At 36.6% G+C, this 25,497-nt stretch overlaps 1 protein-coding gene across 10 annotated transcripts in view; it reads left to right on the top strand.

The window, feature by feature from the left end:
* UBR5 (ubiquitin protein ligase E3 component n-recognin 5) overlaps positions 1-24,480 on the top strand; it is an 83,402-nt gene extending 58,922 nt beyond the window's left edge. For 6 of the 10 annotated variants that reach the window (XM_066990638.1, XM_066990639.1, XM_066990632.1 and 3 more), the window contains 33 exons: positions 398-546; positions 937-1,028; positions 1,976-2,122; positions 2,217-2,335; positions 2,426-2,552; positions 2,645-2,774; positions 3,306-3,466; positions 3,944-4,183; positions 5,089-5,212; positions 5,830-5,941; positions 7,052-7,183; positions 8,081-8,338; positions 8,709-8,977; positions 9,663-9,874; positions 10,201-10,431; positions 11,993-12,066; positions 12,690-12,862; positions 12,941-13,075; positions 13,599-13,819; positions 15,011-15,131; positions 15,223-15,321; positions 15,598-15,841; positions 16,409-16,520; positions 17,035-17,179; positions 17,481-17,611; positions 17,847-17,907; positions 18,246-18,421; positions 18,806-18,890; positions 20,240-20,395; positions 20,769-20,882; positions 21,979-22,123; positions 22,690-22,775; positions 23,876-24,480. In XM_066990638.1, the coding sequence (XP_066846739.1) occupies positions 398-546; positions 937-1,028; positions 1,976-2,122; positions 2,217-2,335; positions 2,426-2,552; positions 2,645-2,774; positions 3,306-3,466; positions 3,944-4,183; positions 5,089-5,212; positions 5,830-5,941; positions 7,052-7,183; positions 8,081-8,338; positions 8,709-8,977; positions 9,663-9,874; positions 10,201-10,431; positions 11,993-12,066; positions 12,690-12,862; positions 12,941-13,075; positions 13,599-13,819; positions 15,011-15,131; positions 15,223-15,321; positions 15,598-15,841; positions 16,409-16,520; positions 17,035-17,179; positions 17,481-17,611; positions 17,847-17,907; positions 18,246-18,421; positions 18,806-18,890; positions 20,240-20,395; positions 20,769-20,882; positions 21,979-22,123; positions 22,690-22,775; positions 23,876-24,088 (4,994 nt within the window). In that variant the 3' untranslated portion in view covers positions 24,089-24,480. The remainder of the gene's footprint in view (positions 1-397; positions 547-936; positions 1,029-1,975; positions 2,123-2,216; positions 2,336-2,425; positions 2,553-2,644; positions 2,775-3,305; positions 3,467-3,943; positions 4,184-5,088; positions 5,213-5,829; positions 5,942-7,051; positions 7,184-8,080; positions 8,339-8,708; positions 8,978-9,662; positions 9,875-10,200; positions 10,432-11,992; positions 12,067-12,689; positions 12,863-12,940; positions 13,076-13,598; positions 13,820-15,010; positions 15,132-15,222; positions 15,322-15,597; positions 15,842-16,408; positions 16,521-17,034; positions 17,180-17,480; positions 17,612-17,846; positions 17,908-18,245; positions 18,422-18,805; positions 18,891-20,239; positions 20,396-20,768; positions 20,883-21,978; positions 22,124-22,689; positions 22,776-23,875) is intronic. The other 4 variants (XM_066990637.1, XM_066990636.1, XM_066990633.1 and 1 more) reach the window with 2 other exon arrangements.
* The last annotated feature ends 1,017 nt before the right edge of the window (positions 24,481-25,497 follow it).

The following is a 25,497-nucleotide window of genomic DNA, read 5'->3' as shown; positions in this document are numbered from 1 at the left end:
ATTGATCATACGAGAAGCTGAACTTAAGGAGAAACTTAAGCAGATTAGAATGGTTGTGTGACAAAATCTGTAGGACTGAGTGTATTCCTCATAAGAATATTGCTCAAATTATTTTTTCAATCCTTCAAAATGGTGATTCATTGAATTAATTAGAATGCAAGTGAATTTAAAACTGGAGGAAGATTGTTCAAGGTTATTTTTCAGTCAGGAGCTGGCAGCAGCTTCTGTAACAATTACCTGTGATGTGACATACAAGGTTTTCAAAAAAAAAAAAAAAAAAAGTGAAGGAGACTTCATTGAAACATACTCTGTGATTCTTCTGTCAAGTATGGATTTTGTTGGTTGTTTCTGTGGTGTTTTTTTATTTTTAAACACTGCCATTCTTTTCTTCTTTTAGCTGAAGCAACTTCAAGTGAAAAAGAAGACGATGTGTTCATGGGAATGGTTTGTCCTTCTGGTACAAATCCAGATGACTCTCCCTTGTATGTTTTATGCTGTAATGATACATGCAGTTTTACCTGGACTGGTGCAGAACATATTAACCAAGTAAGGCTTTTTTCCTTTTTAAGTAATATTTTTCAACCATGTATTATGTTAGTCTAGTGATCTTATTTTTGAGTCATTGAAGTAGTTTTAATTTTTGTAACTCGTCTAATATTGTCACTGCTTCTTACTCTCAAGGCAGGCAGTGTTGGTCAGAATATTGCTGTTAATGGGTGTGGTTTTCACCTCACTAACTTTGGCAAATTTTTTGATGGAAATAGCTCTTTGAAAACAGTGAATATTAAAATTAGCAACAGTTTCACTTTCTAGAATCGACTGACTTCTAAGTGAAGGCATCAGGTTTAACAAGTGCAATTTTATTTTAACACGAAATGTTCTCGGATAGAAAGTGCATCAAGGAAAAACTCTGCATAATACTTTTAATTTTTTTAGGATATATTTGAATGCCGAACATGTGGCCTGTTAGAATCTCTTTGTTGCTGCACAGAATGTGCAAGGGTCTGTCACAAAGGACATGACTGCAAGTAAGTATTGTGTTCTGTTTCTTACAATTAAATCAGTCTTGTGGCTTTTTTCTTTACTGGTGATTGGTTTTGGTTGTTTTTTTTCCCTTGATTGTTTTTGGTTGTTTTTTCCCTTGATTTAAATCTTCAGATATTAGAGAACAGAAGATCAGTAAAATATTTTAAATATGTTTTCCTTTTCTTCTGCTCTGTAGGATTTACTTTATGGGTCTGAATTAATAACATGAAGCCATCTCATAATTTTCACTTTATAGAATTCAGAGTAACTGAATAAGTCTAACAGCTTTAAGTGCTTAATAATCTGAGAATAATATTCTTCATTTTGGGCACCTCCAAAAATTTTCTGAAGCCTGTGATTCCCAAGGACGGATCGTTCTTGTAAACTTTCATAAAGAAGTGTAGTATATTCATCTCCAAGATCAACTGTAATAAAGGGAGAAGTGAGCTAGCAGTCAAATGAACAGTCAAGATGTCTCTGATCAACCTGGCCAAAGCTTTGAAGCTGCAGATGTTCTGTACCACTGTTACAGCGTGTAAATGTTACCACATTAATATCCTTGCTATAGTAAGCTAACAAATACAATTATATTCTCAGCATTCTGACAATTATTGAGGTTTTACTGCATGTAGAAAGGAACTTCAACTTAACTTTGGCTGGAGGATATTTTGGGGGAAGAATACACGTTCTTGGATGAGCTTTAAGGCACTATGAAAAGCTCTACAGTGAAACAGACCTCATAAAGTGAGTGTAGGAAACAAGAACAGCAAATGCCAAGTGTAGTGGCATTAAAAAATGCATTTCTCTTTTAAGCTACATCTTCATATCTTGCTAATAAACAAAAACTCTAGCAGGAATTGTGATGTCTACAATACCACCTACAGCCTGTGGAAAGTACTTGGTATGTTAATGAACAGTGTTTGCAGCTCACCTTTTCTCTTTCTTACAGGCTGAAACGAACATCCCCCACAGCTTACTGTGATTGCTGGGAGAAGTGCAAGTGTAAAACACTAATTGCAGGACAGAAATCTGCTCGCCTTGATCTCCTTTACCGCCTGCTTACCACCACAAATCTTGTTACTATGCCAAATAGCAGGTAAGTTCATACATGCAGTGACTAGAGCAGAATAATCTTTATTGCTTAAAATACATGGTGTATGATATCTCCACTAATCAATTTTTCATTACAGGGGAGAACATCTCCTACTATTTTTAGTACAGACAGTTGCCAGGCAAACTGTGGAACACTGCCAATACAGACCACCTAGAATTAGGGAAGATCGTAATCGTAAAACTGCAAATCCTGAAGGTAAGAGCCCTTTCACTGAAATAAATGGTATTTATAATAAATGGCAAAATTTCAATACCTCTTCCTCATATTGCTTTTTTATCTCTATAGATTCTGATATGCCTGATCACGATTTAGAACCTCCTCGATTTGCTCAGCTTGCTTTGGAACGTGTTTTGCAAGACTGGAATGCACTGAAGTCTATGATCATGTTTGGCTCCCAGGAAAATAAAGACCCGTGTGTATTTACAAATAGTCGTCAATGTAAAGTTTGATCTGATGTTTGAGACCTGCTGACTTACATAAAATTTAATTTCTTTTTTTCCTAAGTCTTAGTGCAAGCAGTAGGATAGGCCATCTCTTGCCTGAAGAACAAGTTTACCTTAATCAGCAAAGTGGAACTATTCGCTTGGACTGTTTTACGCATTGCCTTATTGTCAAGTGTACAGCAGACATTTTGGTAAGCACACTTAGCCATGTTTTACGTAGACTTCTGAATAGTCATAGAATGGTATGGCTTGGCAGGGAACCTTGAAGATCATCTGGTCTATCCCCCTGCTGTGCAGAGACATCTCTTGCTAGATAACGTTGCTCAAAGACCTGTCCAACTTTGAACATTTCCAGGGATGGAGAATCTGCAACATCTTTGGGCAACCTGTTCCAGTGTCTTACCACTTTCATTGTGAAAAATTTCTTTGCTATATCCTATCTAAATATACCTTCTTTCAGCTTAAAACTGTTGCGCGTCATCCTGTCACAGGCCCTGGTAAAAAGTCTTTTTCCATCTTTCTTATAAATTCCTTGTGATATAATGGGATATCTAGTGTATTTTGGGTGATGCACTGTGAGACTAATATGAGAATAACTTCAAATCATGTTTTTTGTGAAGTTACACTGTTACGACTGTGGTCTGTTCCTGAATCTTAATCTGTCTTGTTTCATGCTTCTAAATTACACGCTATTATTGGGTTGTAATAATCTGTTTGTGTAGCTTTTAGATACTTTACTGGGTACTCTGGTAAAAGAATTACAAAACAAGTATACGCCAGGACGTAGAGAAGAAGCGATTGCTGTTACAATGAGATTCCTGCGTTCTGTGGCAAGAGTGTTTGTCATTCTTAGCGTGGAAATGGCTTCCTCCAAAAAGAAAAAGTAAGTGCGGAAGGTAGGAGGGGGTTGTTTTGGTTGTTTGCTTTTTTGTTAATTCTCTCAATAAATGAGTTGATACTCATCAGTAATAGGCAGAAACATTTGAACTAAGGTGCAGTCTGTAGGCAGTGTATTGAAATGTATGTGCCTCAAGATTGCACAATAGCTGCTGGTATCGTGTGTAGCTTGTAAAGTTTAGTTTCTTAAGATAGATGCTGAACTTCTCTGTTCAGGGTTCTGGGAAGTAGGTTTTTAATTATGTTAGTCAAAAATACAATCTTTATCTGTTTATCATTGGTAGATTTAGATGCTCAGCCTTAGTCTCTCAAGTTACTGAATGTTTCTAACTGACTTTAGTAGTTCTGCATATTGCTGCTATATACACATGTACATACATACTAAAGATATGATTGTTTGAAAAATTTGTTGCATCCATATTGAAGATGTACTTACCTTTATTTTTCCTTATTTTTTCCCTAGCAATTTTATTCCACAGCCAATTGGAAAATGTAAACGTGTATTCCAGGCATTATTGCCCTATGCTGTTGAAGAGTTGTGCAATGTAGCAGAATCTTTAATTATTCCAGTCAGGATGGGAATTGCACGTCCTACAGCACCCTTTACTCTTGCTAGCACCAGCATAGATGCCATGCAGGGAAGTGAAGAACTATTTTCTGTGGAGCCTCTACCACCAAGACCATCATCTGACCAGTCTAGCAGGTAGAAGTTCACTATTTGTTCTTTGCAAAGACTATTAAAGATGGGTTTTGTTCTATGTTTTTGTTGTTGTTTTGGTTTGTGTTTATTAACCTTTTGTTAATAGAAAAATGGTAAAGCTTCTTATTCTGGACAAGTATTTTGGAAATACTTTCCTACTGACAGCTTTCTTATGTAATTTAGGTTGATAGTGATGTCCAGAGGTCATCACCCTGTCCCTGTCCCCCTGTACTCCCACATCCCCATAAGTCCCCATTCAAGTTTTTGTCAGAAATCCCCATTCAAGTTTTTGTCAGGTCACTCAGGCCCTTGTTCATTTAGATGCAAAATCTCTCCAAGGATTTAAATTCCACAATCTCTTGGTATAACCTTTTTGGATTGGTGACCACCCTCACTGTGAAACCTTTTTCAAAATGTTTTATTTTTTTATTTCCCTCTTCCTTCTCCTTTATTTTAGCATAACATGAATTTCTCGTTCTAACTCACATCCATTTCTTATTGCCTTCTGCTGTATACCTCTGAGAAATAATAAAAAATGTTTTTGCTAGCTTTCAACTGAATGTAAGTGATCTACTGACTTTGGAAGTATTTACACATGAAGCATGGAGTTTCTCTTACAAGTTTTTGAAGGTCTTCATGGGTTTTACGTGGTCTAGGTGTGCTGATTTACCATTTCATTTGAGCTTTGCTATCAGTGAGTTATTCTGCTTACTACCCACCCATCTAGGAAAAAGAAGCTGATCTTACTTTCATGATAAACCTGCAAAAGTCTTTCTTCAGTCTGTTTTTTTCAGTCTAGGCACTTCATGCTTTTAGAAGGCTTCATTTTAAAAAGGATCTGAACTGATGCTTTTTTTACTTTTCTTATTAATGCTTTTTTTGTTATAACCTTTCTTTTTTTTTTAAAGTTCTAGTCAGTCTCAGTCATCATACATCATAAGGAATCCTCAGCAAAGACGAATCAGCCAGTCACAGCCAGTTCGTGGCAGGGATGAAGAACAAGATGATATTGTTTCAGCAGATGTGGAAGAGGTCAGTTTTCTTTTTCTGCCTTTCTTTCTTCCCCTCAGTATGGGACCTAATGCATTAGCATATGCTTTAATATCAGAGCCAAAAATTCATGCATCAAGGCCTTTAGCTTGCAAAAGATACTCAGGCTATCCCTTACAGCACAGTAATATTTCGTGGAGTCCATAAAATTCCATAAGCATTTGTTTTCATAGAGCATAGAACAAAACTATGTTGTTTCCAGCAACGTTTAGTTATGTGAGAGTATACAAAGTATATACAAAGCATTTGACAGAATAACAGTATGACTTAGCATACAATGCAAACATCTGCAGTCTCCTTTATATGTAATCTTACACTTCATTATAACTCCCTTTTAAAATGGTCTTTCAACATATGGTTACTAGAGGGACTTCTACCAGGATGATAGTGCTTCCCTATTTAGACTTACAGGCTTTGTTCAGTGTTACCCTTTCAGCATTAAAATCTAATGTCCAAATCTGTCTTTCATTTGTGGGATCTTTTTCTTAGATCTTTTTTCTTGTTAGTTTTTTACATGAAAGTTTGCACTTTGCTTTTGAAAACACATAGATCTTTGATATAGAAATTATTTTGGCGTAAAATTAAAACGCTCTTTCCAGGTTGAGGTGGTTGAGGGGGTAGCTGGTGAAGAAGACCATCATGATGAGCAGGAAGAACATGGTGAAGAAAATGCTGAAGCAGAAGGACAGCATGATGAGCATGATGAAGATGGTATGTATAATGTACATTGTGCATATTACTGGTTGGGTGAACTAACTGTGCATCAAAACCAAAAGGGATCTTCATAGTCACTTAATGATCATGATTTGGGAGATTTCCATAAACAGAGAATCAAAGGAGTTAGGGCTACCCATCATAGAAAGGAGATGGGTAAAATTACAGATTGCAGTGTACCTCCCTGATAAAAGTAATTTTTATTTTTGCACAAGGAGAGACTATTAAAGCATCAAAGAATTTAAAAAAAAAAAAAAGGCTTGTTAGATGTTAACATATTAGATTTTTCCTTTTGTATTTGCTACTGTTGACAGAGTATTGACAGTTTTTGACGCAAACTGTTTGGAGGACTGAAAAGTAGCTAAGCTCTTGAATGACTAATGATAAAATAGCAGTTATGGTAGATGTGCTCTCAAAAAGGATCTGAACTGTGGTGAACCAGTTTTCAAACTACTCGTGAAATATGGAATTAGGGATCAATTTTTAATAGACAAAATTCATCCATTATGTTTGGAAATTCTTAGTATTAATGTGACTTATCTTCTCTCTTTGGGATTAGATTGTCCAAAAATATGATTTAAATTTACCTTCTGTTCTTTCTGTCTGTGCCTCATGTTTCCAGTCAGCTCATTTACAGGACAGGAAATCTGTTTATTCACTTGCTGAGTATTTGGAATATTAATTTTAAAAACTTAAAATTGAATACAACCTGTATTTTTAAATAGATTTTTTTAAAAAGTTTTCAGATATTCCTTGGATATTCACCTGAAATAGCATATGGTTAATTTTTCTCATACATGTGCACAAATAGCTGTGGAGTCTTTTGGTTTGAGCAACTAATCCTTCAAGCCTTAATTTTCAGTGTGTATTGAATGTATGCGCACAGCACTGAGTGAGAAGGTCAGGGGTAGCTAACTGCTGAAAAATGAGGAAAAAGCTGCAAGTATTGCTTCATGTTTGCATTGCTTTTATGCTCTTTCCCTGTATATTTTTTAGTTTTTGCTATAGTGAGGGGCTCTGGGTTTAGTTTAATGTCTTTTATGAGCTACTACAGCCACTGTTTTTCTCTGTTTTTAAACGTGAGTTTTTTTATATTGTTTTTTGTAGGCAGTGATATGGAGTTGGATTTACTAGCTGCTGCTGAAACAGAAAGTGACAGTGAGAGTAACCACAGTAATCAGGACAATGCTAGTGGGCGCAGAAGTGTTGTCACTGCAGCTACTGCTGGCTCAGAAGCAGGTATGCTACCTCATCTCATGTTTAATCTAGCCGTTTAGATATTAGGATTAAACTGTACAGGAAAAAGAAATGTATTAGTAGTTTAGCTTTAATAGGGGCAGGACTGGTTTCAGCTAAAAAATGTTATCCTTTGCCTTTGGAGCTGGACTGCATCCATCCAGCACTTCAAACGTATACTGGAGAAATGATTTACTTCACAATTAGGTTGGGCAGAGTGAGAATTACCTGATCATGATGTTTTTGTAACAAACACCTTTCCCTCGTAAACTTTTCCTTTTCTTTTTCTTCTTCAACCAGCTTCTTCCCTCACACCTCCGTCTTCCAATATTTCCTGTTTTTCCTTTGCCTATAATTAGAAGGAACTATGCAGATTTTTTTGCAGAAGGTGTGCTAAAGTGAGAGCCATCTTCTCTGCTCTTACAAGCTTCTGCATGTGTTAGCTGAAGATTACCTATCACTCCCGTGAAGTGCAATGAAATATTTTCACTCGTTTTTAGTGCAGAAGTTAGCTATGGTTTAAAGCAAAATTTGAAACCTGAACAATCATTTAAAGGCTTTTTGAAAGTAACTGCTCTACCGTCCAGTCTGGAAGCCCAGTTTTTAGAGCTTACTGACAGGGCAGAATCAGTGAACATTTTAAAAATCAGATTATTTCTTCATTTGTCTTTTGAAATGCAAATAATCTTAGTGCTTTTTTTTTTGTGAAACTGGTTTTGGAAAACTTGCAGTATGTCATAAGGATAATTTACTGAAAATTTGTGGTAGTGGTACATGAATGTTTTTATAACGTGTAATTTCTTCTTAAGGAAAACGTTTTTACAACAGTTGTGTGATATATCTATGCATGCTTATGACTGCAATTGTCAATTACTGTTTATTGCTTATTTTTTTTAATAGGAGCTAGCAGTGTACCAGCATTTTTTTCTGAAGATGACTCTCAATCAAATGATTCTAGTGACTCGGATAGCAGCAGCAGTCAGAGCGATGACATAGAACAGGAGACCTTTATGCTTGATGAGCCTCTGGAGCGAACCACAAATAGCTCCCACGCCAATGGTGCTGCCCAAGCTCCTCGTTCTATGCAGTGGGCTGTGCGCAATACCCAAAACCAGAGAACTACTAGCACTGCTCCTTCTAGCACATCAGCCCCAGCAGGCAAGTCTGAGTAAAATGCATTCATGAAAGTAAATTAACTTGTGGCTTTGCTCCTTCCACTGTTTTCATTTGTTCTCTTAAGGACGAAATGTTACATATTTGTTCTAGAAAGACAGCAATAACATACCTTGACTGTTCTAGTACTGCTTTTGAGTTTAACAAACGGAAGGATCCAGTCTAGTTCTTAAAATGGTACGAATATGCTTGTAGTAGCTAGTCATGTTTTTTCTAGGTAGTAACTTTTTACTTGCTATAGATGTGATGTCAGTAATATTTAGAAGGGTTTTTACTAGAAATGTTCATGATATCTGTCAACACATAAAATGCATAGCAAAGCTTAAATTCATTAATGTCATACTTTTATATTTAGCAAGTTCAGCGGGCTTGATTTACATTGATCCATCCAACCTACGTCGGAGTGGTACCATCAGTACGAGCGCTGCAGCAGCAGCTGCAGCACTTGAAGCCAGCAATGCAAGCAGCTATTTAACATCTGCAAGCAGTTTAGCAAGAGCATACAGTATAGTGATACGGCAGATATCTGACCTAATGGGTCTGATTCCCAAGTACAATCATTTAGTGTATTCTCAGATCCCAGCTGCAGTGAAGCTGACTTACCAAGATGCTGTTAACTTGCAGGTAAGAACAGAAAAAACTTTGTATATGTACATAACTTCAGTATAATTCAGATTTTTTTAGGTAGAATCATAAAATTGTTGAGGTTTTTAAAGACCAGAATAGAAAAGAATGAAGAAAGCTGGCTGGTGTTGGATCAAGAACCAAATCAGTGGAGTTAGCAAATGGCAAGGAAATCAGGCTACAGAGCTAATATTGGAGCCAAGTGAGGAAAAGACTGAGCTAAAAGAGGAATTTTATATGCAGTTAAAATTAAGATCTGCATAGAAAATTATGTCCTTTTCGCTGAAGTTGCAAGTGGTGAAGGATGGAGGACACCATATTGGGATGAGGGCTGTTAAAGCTACCAAAAATTTGAGAATAAGACCAAAATGTGTATAGCTAGGAGGTGCAGTGTGGACATAAGGTGAGGAGTAGAAGAGGTACCTAAAAATGAGGGAGGGATCGTGAGGATGCTTTACAGAAACACTAAGGTAGTAAGTGAAGAGAGCTGCACACCACTACAGTAAATCAGGTATCTCCATAAAGCTTTCAGAAATTGTTCGTTGGTCATTCTTGAGTGGGATTTTAGAGTCTCTTTGTGGGAAATCATATGTAACTAAAAGCAATGGTGAAGGCTTGTGTTGAGATTGCATTCTATCATCTGTTTCTGTTGTTTGCAAAACTCATTAAATCTCATTTTCTGTAGAATTATGTAGAAGAAAAGCTTATTCCTACTTGGAATTGGATGGTTAGTATCATGGACTCTACGGAAGCACAGCTGCGTTACGGTTCTGCATTAGCATCTGCTGGTGATCCTGGGCATCCAAATCATCCTCTCCATGCTTCTCAGAACTCAGCCAGAAGGGAAAGGATGACAGCTCGTGAGGAAGCTAGCTTAAGAACACTCGAGGGAAGAAGGTATGGAAATAGTTTGATTATTGCATGGGATATGAAGTACTAGTTTAGTTTAATTTTGTAATGCAGCAGCATAGTTATTGTTTTGATTTAAGGTGGCTTCCTGTGTTGTTGCTGCCACTTGGTTTATTCTGATGTAGTAGTTTTATCTCAGGTATTACCTCTCTGTAATATATTGCACCTGAGATGAGTATACACAGGGAAATGTGAAATTATGGTCATTGCTCTTACTATCCCACTGTTTTCTATTTCATATCTATATTTCAGATGTAGAGACTAATGATAAAGGATGCCTAATCCCTGTGTATTCAATTCTTTTCTTTCACTAGACGTGCTACTCTACTCAGTGCTCGTCAGGGAATGATGTCAGCACGTGGTGATTTCCTGAACTACGCACTGTCTTTGATGCGTTCGCACAATGATGAACACTCAGATGTCCTTCCTGTTCTAGATGTCTGTTCACTAAAGCATGTAGCATATGTTTTTCAAGCGCTTATTTATTGGATTAAGGCGATGAATCAACAGACAACATTGGATACTCCTCAGCTGGAACGGAAAAGGTATTGAGTCTGACTCAGAACCAAAAACTTCACTGCATGGCAATGCCCCTAACAGATGTACTAAAGACTAGTTATCAGCTGAAAAAAGCAGTCTGCTCCTCACATTTAAAATGATAATGACTAAGTTAGAAATCTGTTAAACATGTTAAAAATGGCATAAGAGAAAACTTAAAAATATGGTATGGTGAGCACAGTAGTTCAATTTTTTTTCCATTTGGTTGGGGTACTTAAGTCTTAACCTGATTACCTAAAGCACGGTAGGGAAATTGATAGCTTTTCAACTTACTGACATTTTCTGTTATGTTGCTTCAACGATAGCATTTTACAAGGTATGCCTGCATTTCTTTCCTCCTAAGAAAGATTTTTTTTTAGAATGTCCTTTGATTTAAGTGGTGATTAATCATCATATGCATATCCATGTGTTGGTAGTCTACGCTATCTATTTCTTCTACTTACTAAGTTTGGAGGTGATGTACCTGAGTAGTCATAGTCAACAGTTAGATAAATGCAAGTCTTTGCTTATCCCTGCCCCTAATTTTCAATGTCATGGGTCGAACACAACAAACTGTTCATTTTCTCTACAAATTCAGCAACTGTAAAATATGAGGTATCAATATTTAAGATATGCTGGACTGCTGCTTTAGTTCAGATGTTAGGCTCAATGTGTCTGGTAATGTAAGGTCTGTTAGAACCTCAGAATGTATACCAGAGGTTATTGCTAGAAACAACAGTTTCCTCAGAAGTAGTGTTGGTTTAATGCAGTAACTCATCCAAGTTTTGATGCAGACTGAGTTGAGCAGTTGAAGCTGTGGCTTGAAACCTTTTCCAGGCAGTAACATACTTCTGGAATCTACTTTGTCCCCCAAAAATTCATGTACTGAAATCTGTCAAATAACTGTTCACCAAAGAATTGCTAAGTTCTCATGAAATGCTTAAGCTATGAATGCTTAGACTTCATTTAAAAGTGAGTGGTTCAAATTCGAATAAAGTCCCTTGCTTCAGTTAGATGACATTTTAGTAGCCTGCATGAAATGTTTTTATTGGTTTCATCTAATTCCAGAACATATTTGGCACACACTGCCACAAATAAAAACTAATCAAAGTTCTTGATACTTATTATAATACAGTGAAATCTATTTCTCTAATACATAACTCAGGCTTACATTTTGAAATGTGATCATTTGAAATTATAGGACCAAGCGTATTCTACACAAGTGAATTCTAGAATAGTATTCAGTTATATAATTCTTCCCCTAATGCAGGGTTCCAAGACTTTTTGACGCTGATGTGGTCTTTAAAAACAAATGCACCTATCGCTGAGTTAAGCTTTGATCAAACTTGGTAGGTGGCCAAATGCATTTAGGGGTAACTGCCTGAGCAGTGTTGTGACTATGTAATGAGAGGTACTCTACAGCTTTGAATACCACCTCCCAATGGAAAATACCTACTTGTTCACCAGTGACTTTAGAGTTCTTAGGATGTAAAGCTTGCGAGTATATTTGCTGATTATAGTGTTGATTTTTGACTGCAACAGTTGTAAATGCTTGTTTCTTTCTTTCAGAACTCGTGAACTTTTGGAGCTTGGTCTTGACAATGAAGATTCAGAACATGAAAATGATGATGATACCAATCAAAGTTTGTATACAGAAACACTTCTATCATATGTTAAATCACAATACTTTCACAATGTTTTTTTCCTATTAGCTAGCTGAGGCTTTGAATAAGTGTTTGCTATTTGCATATGTTAAGACAATGGAAAGATGTCCTTACTAAAGTCTAGCTTTGAAAGACTTTCATACCATTATTATTTTACCAGATTTCTTTTGCCATTCCTTGTTCTCATTTTGGGGCCCTCTTTTTATCTACTCTCTCTCTAACCTGCAGAGTTTGTGCCCTTATTGTTCTGCACAATGGCAGAATTTAAAATTTAAATCTGAGCTAAACTGTGATTGTTTCAATCTGTTGAAGATACTGCTGAAAACGATAGAATGTGTACTCTGTATGAAGTGTATATAGTACAGCGATATACATTCATTAAAACCTGCTACAGTAAAAAGAATAAAAGTGACAACTAAACAACTTAATAAAAATAGAGGGTTTGAAGAAGCATCCTGGAGAGCTGATAAATTTGTAGAGAGGTGGTGTGCATTCCTGTTCCTTCAGTCGGATAGATAAGAGAGGAGCTTAATAACTGTTGATAATTTAAATCTTTAGCTTTTATAACTCAAAATTGAAGTGAAATCTTCTCTGATATTTAGGTGCTACACTCAACGACAAAGATGACGACTCCCTCCCAGCAGAGACTGGCCAAAACCATCCATTTTTCAGACGATCAGACTCTATGACGTTCCTTGGCTGCATTCCACCCAATCCTTTTGAGGTTCCTCTGGCAGAAGCCATCCCCCTGGCAGACCAGCCCCATCTATTACAGGTGACACCAGAGATGGTGTTCTGAAAGACAATTGCAGTTTACCTTTTCATTTCTAACTGAAGTATATTATTTACCCAGAATGCTTTTGTTAATTTTCAGCCCAATGCTCGCAAAGAAGATCTCTTTGGCCGACCAAGCCAGGGTCTGTATTCATCTTCTGCCAACAGCGGGAAATGCTTGATGGAAGTTACAGTGGATAGAAACTGCCTTGAGGTAGATTTAAAAGTTTGATTACTTTATACAATGGGGATAATTTAAGCTAGTACCTTCATTTCTTAAAAGACACTTTAATTTTTCACAGAGAATTTTAAGTAGCTTTTAACAAATAATTCAAAAGCCCAGTAAATGCAAAAACTTTAATTTTTAATTTTTATTAAATCTTTAAATGTAGGAATTTTTATGGTTACTAACATAGCATATTTCAGGTAATATTTTTGAAGTCTGCTATACAATCTGAGTTAATATTGAAATACAAATTGTACAATCGTGATAAGAAATATTACCGTGCACAGTAGATTTGCCATTTAATGTTTGGTCTGTAGGCAAGTCAAGTGTATGAAATACAAATACAAAACTGGAAAACTGTTTTTCCTGTTTGCTGAAGCCATTGAGATTGTGTTTATCAGGGCAATTATAGTACTCATTTTTTTGTGGTTTAGAAGTCACATATATCCTGAGAAAGCCTTCTAGTCTGCTTTGACTAATCTGTAATTAAGTTTTACTTTTCCTCATTTAGGTTCTTCCAACTAAAATGTCTTATGCAGCCAACCTAAAAAATGTTATGAGCATGCAAAATCGACAAAAGAAAGAAGGGGAGGAACAAAATGTGCCTACAGAAGAATCTGAGAGCTCAAAGCCAGGGCCTTCAGCTCATGATCTTGCAGCACAACTGAAAAGCAGCTTGTTGGCAGAGATAGGACTGACAGAAAGTGAAGGGCCGCCTCTCACATCTTTCAGGTAGCTGGATTTTAAAATTACTGTATGAAATATTACTGAACTGATAAAAGGATATTTGGGACTCTAAAACATCTTTTTTAAGATGGGTAGCTTTATTTAGTTGGAAAGTGTTGTTTGTATTCAGTAGCTTTTAAAATGAACAGATGATCAGTCTTAAAGTCTGTGCAAGCTAGTAAAAATCCTTTACCTAACTTCCTTCTGCAGACATGCTATGACTTCTTAGGTAACTAAGTTAAAAATAGGAGTTAGCAGCTTGCCATCTGTGTCATGTGATACTGACCACATTTTATGCAGTTAGAGATTGAACGGCCCTTGCTTTGAGTTAGAGCTTTTATTTTTAATAAATGTCTAATTGAAGGCAGCCCTGTAACAGTGAATTCCACAGAGCAGTGAAGTTGCACGTTTTTGGAGTAATTACTCTGTGGAAGCAAGACTTGTGTTTCAGCTGAAACTGAGCAGTTTAATGTGTATATTTTTTCTTATTAGTATTCCATCGTGGGTTTTGTCCACAGACTTACTGTAGAGAGTTGTTGTGTAATAGGATTGATATCAATTACTTGCAGGTTATATCTGAGGACTTAGTTTTGGGGGACACTGGTAGGTGTTCCCATTTTATTTATTTTGAAGGCTTTTTCCTCCACTGCAATAGATGCCAAGTTTCCTACTCATTGTTCTGTGACCATTCCAAATGCAAACCAAATTATTAGTTCCTTCATATACTAATACTTAGTATACTTCATATACTAAATAACTGATTAGCTCATTAGGCAAAAGCCATTTTTAATTGGCCAGACTCTAGGGCATTATAAGAGTGAGGTCAGTGTATAGAATCCCTTATATATTAAGCCAAGTGGTATTTGTTAACACTGCACAGTAGCTGGAAATCGTAGACATCTCAAGAGAATTTATAATCTGGTTTTCTTGCTGTAGTTTCCAGGTTTTGTTATTTAAAGTGTATTGGTTTTTATCTATGTTTGTCAGTGACCCATGGAATATTTTAACTAATGTCTTGCTTGACTTATAATCAAGTAATTAACAAGGTCATTTGACCTCTACACCTAACTCTAGAGTACAGTGATGTCCTGCATAGTCAAGTTGTTTAGAAATAACTTATTTGGAGGCAAGAGGGTAGGTAAAAGTAGAACTATGCCAAATATGTCTGAAGTTATTTTTTTATTCTCCTTCTCTCAGGCCACAGTGTAGCTTCATGGGCATGGTTATATCTCACGACATGTTGCTGGGACGTTGGCGCCTTTCTTTAGAGTTGTTTGGTAGAGTATTCATGGAAGATGTTGGAGCAGAGCCTGGCTCGGTATGTATTTTCTAGTTTAAGGACAATTCCTTTGCCACCTAAACTATGAACCTCCCTTATTCTGATTTTTTTTCTTTTTTTTTATTTTAAGATCCTTACTGAATTAGGTGGCTTTGAAGTAAAGGAATCAAAATTCCGCCGGGAGATGGAAAAACTTAGAAACCAGCAATCCAGAGATTTAACCTTGGAGGTAAAAAATGTTAGTTTTTCTTCCAAATTTATCTTAATTAAAAGCTGAACTATCAAACATTGCAGTAACTTGATAGGAGAAGCTGTATTTCAGAGTCTGCAAGCCAATGTCTTAAACCTTACTGTGTCTGCTGTGCTGTGATTATCGTGTAGTTTTATCATAGCCTAATGGGCATTTTCTGAGCCCTTGCAGAAGTGTCCAGAAAGTTTCTTGTGAAGCTGAAATTCTGTTGGTATCACGATCAATAAAGAACAAACTTTTTTGTGTTTTTAATAGGTTGATCGAGACAGAGACCTTCTAATTCAGCAGACCATGAGGCAGCTCAACAATCATTTTGGTCGCAGGTGTGCTACCACCCCAATGGCTGTACACAGAGTAAAAGTTACTTTTAAGGATGAGCCAGGAGAAGGCAGCGGTGTAGCACGAAGCTTTTACACTGCCATTGCACAGGCTTTTCTGTCAAATGAGAAACTGCCAAATCTAGATTGTATTCAGAATGCCAACAAGGGTACCCATACAAGTAAGTGATGTGCAGCAGTTAATCTCCAGATAATATTTATAAAAGTGGATTTATTTTGCATTAAAATATTGCTCTTGTCTCACTTCGGAGATTTTTATTGCTAAGTCAGCATGGGAACTTTGAAAATTGTGTATGTTAGTTCTCTGAGGCAAGGAAATTGTGGTGTTTTTTCTTAAAACAAACTCTTGTTTCGAAAGCTCTTAGGTTTTTTTGAGCATCTGTCTCTCCAGTAGGTAATTACTGTCAAGATTTTAGGCAGTAAGTGCATGTGTTTAATGTGACTGCTCCATCTGGCATGTCACAAATAATTTTAAATGGTTTTTTTGAAACTGTATATAAATTTTAGAAATATTTTTGCATTTGTAAGTTGGTACAAACACTACAGGTTCCTTTCTTAAGCCTTTCTTAAGCTTGGTTGAACTCAGATCGCTACTTTAAGGGAAGTGGTTCTGTCTTACTGACGTCTTCCAAGCTGTCTTCCAAAATTGTGTCCTCCTTACACTGAAACTGCTGTTGGAGAGAGAAGTGTAAAGATGTTCATGGTTATGAGTTTTTCTCCTCCTTTAGGTCTGATGCAGAGATTGCGAAATAGGGGGGAGAGAGATCGGGAAAGGGAGCGAGAGAGAGAAATGCGGAGAAGTAGTGGCTTACGGGCTGGTTCTCGGAGAGATAGGGATAGGTAAGTGATACATTTTTTATTTGTTGGAGCTGGTTTGTCAGATAGAATGATTGCCTTGGTTATCTTCAGGAAAGATAATTCTACTTACATTTAAGGCGACTGTCTTTTTCACTTTTGGGAGCAATTTATGAGGTAACTTCTTGAAATTCAGTATATACTTCAATTCTTTAAAAATTGTTTTACCATTGATAGATTGTCTCAACAGTATGCCATAAATCTCTCTTGCTAAAACAATAACAACTTCTGTTTTAGCATCAGTTTGTGAGGTGGTTTGGAAACAGCATTGCCATTGGTGGCATGCCTGACTGCGTTATTTAAAATACTGGTAGTATTAAAATCGCTGGCTCACTTTTGAATCATTCTGAATCGTTCCCTCTAAGCAGTTATGAGAAATAACTCCTCTTGTAGCATAAAAGCTAATGCTGTTTTGAATCCTTGTTCCAATTATACTGTTCCAGAAGAATTTTGCAAATTTCCTCTGAAATTAGTACAAACTGCTCTAACTTTTTTTAAGGGACTTTAGAAGGCAACTTTCCATTGACACACGGCCTTTTAGACCAGCATCAGAAGGAAATCCTAGTGATGACCCTGATCCTCTTCCGGCACATAGGCAAGCCCTTGGAGAAAGGCTCTACCCTCGAGTGCAAGCAATGCAACCGGTAAGTCTTATCTGTCTAGTACATTACATGATATGTTAAATGTTCTTGGCATATTTTCATTTAAAAAAAAATAAAATTCCCTGTCCATTATTGTTTAACTTGCCTGAAAATATTTTAACATGTATGCCCACGCTTATATTCTTCAAGATATTTTTCAGTTTTTGTTTCTATAATTTATCATTTAGCCTATGAGGTATCTTGCAATGCATTCTATATTTAAAATACTGAAACTTTCATAAAACTGTATTTGAAAATGAGAGAACTGGAGGAGGATGTAAGACATGTCATTCTGTATCCCCAGGCATTTGCAAGTAAAATCACAGGAATGTTGCTGGAATTGTCTCCTGCTCAGCTGCTTCTCTTACTAGCAAGTGAAGACTCCCTTAGAGCAAGAGTTGATGAAGCTATGGAACTCATTATTGCACATGGCAGGTAAAGTACCAAAGATTCTGTACAAGATGAAAACTGATTTTGTGGCCGAGGCACTTGTACTGTGCTACATCTAACTCCAATGCATCTAGCTTGCTTCTTGCTTTCTTCTAGACATTTTTCTCTGGGCAAGTGACTTGTTGACCTTGGTTTAATCAAATCTGTCTCATGTCAGAATATGACCATTCCTTATTGTGAAACTAAATTTTAATTTGCCTTTGTTTTTTTCCCTGTTAAGGGAGAATGGTGCTGACAGTATACTGGATCTTGGATTGCTAGACTCTTCAGATAAAGTGCAGGTAACGTATTGGTGCACAATTAGAAATTTACTGGAGATCCAGTTATATCAGTTAATTAGGAACCTAAAATGGAGCCTTCTCTTATCTTGCAAGACAAAGTTCTGCTTAATTATCTTGTGCAGTTATCTTTTTGTCTGAGTAAAGATGTTCTTATTTTTTTTCCTTTGAAAAGATTAAGCACTAATCACTCAAAAGTATAAAACGTTACCAGTCGGAAATGTCATTGGGCTTCTTAACCAATGAAACTTGAATCCTTGGCTGTAGTAGCAAAGAGTTTGGTGATGCGGGTTGGTAGCTAGAAATAGATTTCTTAATTACTGTTCTGACTTTCAAAACAGGAAAATAGAAAGCGACATGGTTCCAGCCGCAGCGTAGTGGATATGGAATTAGATGATACAGATGATGGGGATGATAACGCACCACTTTTCTACCAGCCTGGAAAACGAGGGTTTTATACACCAAGACCTGGTAAAAACACAGAAGCAAGGCTGAACTGTTTCAGAAACATCGGCAGGTATGTGATTAACGTACTAGTCTGAAAAAAAATATAAACTGAGTATATGAAATACCAAGGAAGGGTACCAATGATGCAAGCTGCAAAAACTCTTTATTCTTTGTGCTCTCTATTTAGCACCTGGTGCTAAATAGTGGAGAAATTGCACGCTTCACCTTGAGGTTTCTCTTCCTGTTACATTTTTTTTTCCAATCTGAAAGTTTTATACTGCAGAAATTATATTTATATTTTTAAGATGATTATATGCCCGCAGTTTTCTTCTGTGGACTGAAAGAGCTGGAAAGCTTGATTCTTAGAGTATTTTTACTTTTTTAGTGCAAATTTACTGAAAAATCCCCAAAGTAATATGTCATACCAAAACAAAAATCAAATTTGTATTTTCAGAATCCTGGGATTGTGCTTATTGCAGAATGAACTCTGTCCTATCACGTTAAATAGACATGTAATCAAAGTTCTTCTTGGCAGAAAGGTAAGTTTGATCATAGAAATTTGAATTTGCTTTAATTACATAAAATCTCATCTTTATAACTGCTTTTTCCCACGTGTTGTGCATTGACTTGTCGAGTTGGTAACTGTAAAGATGCTAGGATGCTTTTAAATTGAATTTAAGGTTTTCATTTTAGATTGTGAAATGAGTAAAGCTATTAGAAGGTATTTAAATAAGATGGAAAGATTTACATTAGGTTAGCCTTTGATTCCCTGCAGAAACAGCATACTGTCTCCTTTTTTTCCCCTTTCTGAGACTGAAGACTCAAAAGACTCAAAGGAGTGGTGTTAGTACCAGACAACAGCATCTCAGCTTACCCAAAACCATTTTTCTTGATATTTGATAGAACTCATTGAATTTAATTATAATTAAGTTTTGTCTCGTGCAGGCATAAATTGATTCAGAGCACTAGTTACCTAAACTTTTGGCAAAAATACCCTTTTTTCACCCCTGAATGAACACCAGTTATGTGCTGCACATTTCATGCATTAGTTAAGAACATCATAAGGTCATAACATCATCTTTCTGATGCAACCAAGGTTTGTTATTGCTGGCCTTTTCTTTAAAGACAATGCCAATCATACTATCAGTTTTCCAATACACGTATAATCTTTCATGAAAAGGGTTAGTGGCAGAAAGATGTGTCTCCAGATATCCCGATTCCTTCCAAGAGAGATTTCCCTTGAATTCTTTCATTCAGGGTTTTCTTTTTCAACATACATTCTGTCCAGTTAAATGGTTGAACGCATCAAAGAATAATTTAGTTAGAAAATAATGGATGACTTTCCCTCCAGCCTGCTAATGAACAAGGAAGTGAGGAACTGTAGAAAACCAAGTAGGTGTTGGTACTCTGATTGCTGGAAGCTGTGATATGTGGCTACCAGGACATCAGCCATTTAAATGTATAGCAGCAGTATGTGCTTAAGTGGCGAACAGTCTTTCAGCATTTTGGAGCACTGATGCAAATTGTTTCCAGCTTCAATCTGTAGTGATTTAGGTGACATGTAGAATTAAAAAAAAAAATCACAAGAACTTGTTACATTTCTTTTTTAACCTCTATGCCTGTAATAGCAGGAAAGGCTTTACAGGTCTGTCCTTCTGTTCTGGTAATGCACTTCAGTTGAGTGTTCTCATGCATCTTCAACAGCAGGCTGAAAATGGGAGTTTGACTACTGTTATTTCCTAGGGTCTGTGTGCTTTGTTGTATGGGTTATTATGGGTTGTGATACACGCACTGCTATATGGTAGTGCATAGATTAGGGACAGGTCACCATGATTTTAAGTATATTCTTAAACAGGTATGTTTCAAATATCTGTGTTTTTTTTTACAGGTGAACTGGCATGACTTTGCTTTTTTTGATCCGGTTATGTATGAAAGCCTTCGGCAACTTATCCTCGCTTCCCAGAGTACAGATGCTGATGCAGTGTTCGCAGCAATGGATTTAGCATTTGCAATAGACCTGTGTAAGGAAGAGGGTGGAGGGCAGGTAAGGATGGATAAACCCGTGTCTTTATAGGTTAGGAATTTGACAACTTGTTCATGTTGCCATGTTCGCATAATCCAGGCTCTTCTAAGGTCCCAAAGCTAATGTTCTAGCCTTTCTAGATAATACAGTATTCTCTTCAGACATTGAACTGTGGTGTCTTTTTATTTTTTCCTTGAAGGTGGCGTAGAGCATACCGTAAAGCCTGGATAGTAGAGTCCGTCCTAGGGAAACTCTAATGCTTTACCCTGTAGTAATTGTAGTATGTAGTATTCCTTTAGAGGAATATTAAGCTGTAAATTGCTGATCAGCATACCATGTCTGTTGTAGTAATAATCTCATTTTTTCTTTAATTGTCCTTGTTACTTTGCCATAGGTTGAACTTATTTCCAATGGTGTAAATATACCAGTCACTCCTCAGAATGTTTATGAATATGTCCGGAAATATGCAGAACACCGAATGTTGGTGGTAGCAGAACAGCCTCTGCATGTAAGTTTTTGGTGGAGTGTGCTTTTAAAAAAACAAAGTAATAATCCATAAGATTTCAGTCAGTTAATTCTTCTCCTCATTATGGTATTGCTACTCAGGTTCTTTGAGGTCTGACAGCTTGATTAAAAAGACAATGTTTTTTTGTAATTGTATAGCTCTTTTTGCAGTGTTGTGAAGACTGAGTACTTTGAGCAAGTAGTAGAGTACTGAGTACTAGAACGAAAGACAATTCCTTTTAAACTTGATTTCGTTGGTTAAGTCTGGCAAGAAACCTAACAATTGACTGTATTGGGTTTGAATAATTTTTGAAGCATTTTTAAAATGAAAGAGTAATATATTTATGTAAGTAGTTTTATGTAAGTCCGATACTTAAAATACTCTGTCATATGATACTAAATCTAAACTTAGTCATTTCTGCTGACTCTGGTTTCCTGCTGCAGTTCTGAGAGATGTGAGCAGACTCCAGATTACTTCTGTGCAGATTAGGGCCAAAATCTTTCCGAAAGGAACGTGTTCCTGGAATGAACTCTCTTGGTCTCGATATCTGCATAAATTAATAAGTACTTTGTTATAAGAGTTGAAAACTGTAACACTTGTATTCATTTGGGGATTTACTGAAACAAATTTATTCAAATTCTTCCATTTTGAAAACTGAGTTTTAACCTTTACAGGATATAATCTGTATGAAACATGTATACTACCTGTGTATACACATGTATTACAGTTTTAAAGCAGAATTGCCATATAAATGCCTGAGGAAGCAAAGTGAACATAAGATGTGATAATCGTTTTTTGTAACTCATAGCTCAGCAAAATATGTGAACTTCTCAGTAACAGAGTGCAGATGCTTCTGCTCCTGCAGCTGGTGAAACATTAGTTCAAAGCATTCCTGGTTTTGCAATACTTGGTAGTACTGCTCTGCTGCTTAACGTGCTGGTGCAGTTCTTTGGTTCAGAAAATTGTATCTCAGGTGGGAAAGCTCTGAAAGAAAAGAACAGCTAATAGAGTAATGAATTTTGAGTTGATAGGGGATTTTGCATGGAACTTCTCAGTAAGTGATATGACTGTAATGTGAATCTTGTGGCTTTCACTTAAGGCAATGAGGAAGGGTCTACTGGATGTGCTTCCGAAGAATTCATTAGAAGACTTGACAGCAGAAGATTTCAGACTTCTGGTAAATGGCTGTGGTGAAGTAAATGTGCAAATGCTAATCAGCTTTACTTCTTTCAATGATGAGTCAGGTATGAAACAATTTATTCGTTCAGAAACACAGTTGTAGAGTAAATACAGTTTAGAGTGTGAAATTACTAGCATTAAGCTTAAAGTACCTCTTCAAATTTGACATCAGTTAATAAGTCACTGAAAATCATAATTCCTACTACGTTCATTACATACCTTGTAAAAAATTTACCTTCAGTTGGGGTGGGGGGGTGTTTTTTAACTTTGCTGTCACTTGGCATTAAAGGAAAGGATTATGTTACTGGTAGCGTGTCTTTCCCTCTGGAAGTTCTGACCTAATGTTAGAACTACAAATGTGATGTATGCAGTCTAGTATTTCTTTAATAATTTTAAAACTGTTGAGCTTTCATTGGGCTTTTCAGGTGGAAAGGTGTGGGAAATATACTGAGGTATGTCAGAACTAGACTTTACATTCAAAAGTATGTGTATTGGTTTTGAAATTAGCTTGTCTCCAGTCTCAGATTGTAGCTGAGATCCAACTTGCAGTAGGTGTAAAACAGCTCTCATAATATTTATGGTTTGGTGCACTAACTGAATTACGTGTAATTTTTTTATTTATTTCCCATAGGAGAAAATGCTGAGAAGCTTTTGCAGTTCAAGCGTTGGTTTTGGTCCATAGTTGAGAAGATGAGTATGACAGAAAGACAAGATCTGGTAAGTTGTCTGTTCTCGGTGAAAATATGCAAGACAACTGGTCTCAGTTTTGCATCATTACTGTTTTTCAGTATGTGTACCTACAAAGACTTTGTGTGTGAAAGTAAGGTTGCAGAGCAGAGTAGTAGGGATCGGGTAGACTTTCATTTCTGGAAACATTAGGTGTGAATCCTAGACCTTGCTGCTGGAAGTAGATGTGGTGTGTCCTTGCCCATATTCACAAATGTAGAAGGATGCTTAGTCTCTGCAAAGTAGTTCTTAAGCTGAGTAACCGTTGTTAGTCAACTGTGTTGTGGGCTAGTAGGGTTTTGAGATTGATTTCTTTTCCTGGATCAGCTATTCTCTTAACTTCTGTGTATCCTGAGGGCAATGCCTGTATCCTCTCTGTAAGATGTCAGTAATGATACCGTCTCCTCCTTCACAAAGCCTTTTTGGAATAACTGATGAGAGGCATGAAAGAATAAGATTGTTTCACTTTGGAAGACTTGCTTATAATCGTGTCCATGAACTTCTTAAAACTACTTGCTTTTAACTTCCTACCACTTAAGGTACTGTCTTTCCTTTACAGTTTGCTAGAAGGAAATGAGGACTAATCTGGAAAGCAGAAAATCTAGAACACCTTTGTTAAGGAGTATCTGTGATTAAGCTTTGGTAGTGACACTGCTCTGCAAGTTTCACACTTGAGAAAACAAACACAATTTTCTCCCTTGCTGTCTGTACAAGTACTATGTTCCTTCGTCATTAACTGTCTTCGGAGAGTTTTCTAGTATGTTTCGTATTGATGGCAGTTAAAATCTTCCCAGTTGGAGTTGGGGGTATTTTATTTACTGAGGATTTGTTGATACAGGATCATTTTGAGTGCTACTTCTACCAGTTTTTAACAGACTTATATAAAATAATGAGCAGTTGAGAAAACGAAATGAGGGAAGCTATTACAGAAGTATTTAGCATGACCATAGAGTATAGCTGACATACTGAAAGGAAGGCAGTATGATCAAAATGACCATGCCGTTCTTTTTTCAACCCATGCTACGACAGTATGCAATGTAAATTTTAGCCTTGTCCAGCACAATTTTAAATACCACCTCCTGTTTTTTCAGGTTTACTTCTGGACATCAAGTCCATCGTTGCCTGCCAGTGAGGAGGGATTCCAGCCTATGCCATCAATCACAATAAGACCACCAGATGACCAACATCTTCCTACAGCAAACACTTGCATTTCTCGCCTTTATGTCCCACTCTATTCCTCTAAGCAGATTTTGAAACAGAAATTGTTACTCGCCATTAAGACCAAGAATTTTGGTTTTGTGTAGAGTATAAAGTGTGTATTGCTGTGTAATATTACTAGCTAAGTTTTGTAGATTTTTCCATTTGTCTATAAAAGTTTATGAAAGTTAATGCTGTCATACCCCTGGTGGTACTTTAAAGATTTAAATGCAAACATTCCTGTACTAAATTTGTAACGTAAAGGCAAAAGGAGCGCTGGCAATATCTGATCGCAACAGTTTGCTAGTCAATAACTCCTTGGCCTAACCCCAGCCAAAGATGACAGCAGAACAATATAATTTACACTGTGATTTATCTTTTTGCTGAGGGAAAATATGTAAAATGTTCTGAAAATTCACTGCTGCCTTTGTGGAAAGTGTTTCAGCAAAGGTTCTTGTATAGAGGGAGTAGGGAATTTCGAAATAAAAAATTAAGTATGTTCTGTGTTTTATTTTAACTTTTTTATTGTGTTTAATTTGTGGTTGGCTGCAGTTGTGTATCATGTATATTGAACTTGTAAAAAGTTCCTGACAGCTCAGATCCCAGAGTTGGGATCGTCCACTTATGAAACCACTTTCACTGCAATTTTTGTTCTGGTTGCATTGAACTCTGGCACATCAGATACCATCACTAATATTTTGCATGTAATCTGTACCTTTAGTGTGTTTTTTTGTACATACGATGAGGCCAATGCACAGTATTTCATAGTTCACAATCAACATTTTTGTATCCCTGTTTCAGTGAACAGACAGTCAGGAGATTGTTCCACTACCAGTTCTAACCCGACACTTGTACTACGTTATCTAACTATGTAAACTCAGCCTGGGCACTTTCTGGTAACTGTAAAATGTTTATAAGATCATGATTATTGAAGATACATTTTGGAAAACTTTAATGTTCGTGAGCAGCTTAACTTCTTTTGTATCTAGCCTTTTTTTAAGTATCTTGTTACAGTTTTTTAATAAAGAAATTACAGACAAAATACCAAGTTATACTGAAGAAACAATAGTTTTTATTTATTTAGCCATATATACTTTAGCTGGCAGCATACACCAAACACAGTTCATCAAAAATCTGAATTTTGTAACTGAAAAATTGACCTGCAGAAGACATGCATTCAGCCCGCATTTTACAGTTAGCAGAGAATCCTGAACGAAATGGGCCAGGCAACCCCTTCTTTTGACAGAATTGGTTTGAAGGGAAAGTGGCTTGTTCTGAAAAAAAAAAAATCAAGATTATTAGGTTAGAATAAAATTTTGAAACGGTGTTGTAGTGGGTTCTACTGTATTTTCACTTTTGAAGTGGTTGCTTTTGGGGAGGGCAGTCTTTGAATGTAGCATAGGACTTGTTTTCCCTAATGCTTGAGAGATTTTTTGGAGTTAGGGAGCGATTCATAAAGGCAGGAGCTGCTTTTTTTTTCTGTATCATAAATTTCTAAAAGCTTAGTGGACTGAAG

The sequence above is a fragment of the Anser cygnoides genome, chromosome 2 (assembly GCF_040182565.1).
Source record: "Anser cygnoides isolate HZ-2024a breed goose chromosome 2, Taihu_goose_T2T_genome, whole genome shotgun sequence".
Lineage (NCBI taxonomy): Eukaryota > Metazoa > Chordata > Aves > Anseriformes > Anatidae > Anser > Anser cygnoides.
Note: the sequence above shows the minus strand (reverse complement) of the source record. Positions and strands in the feature narration are given on the sequence as shown.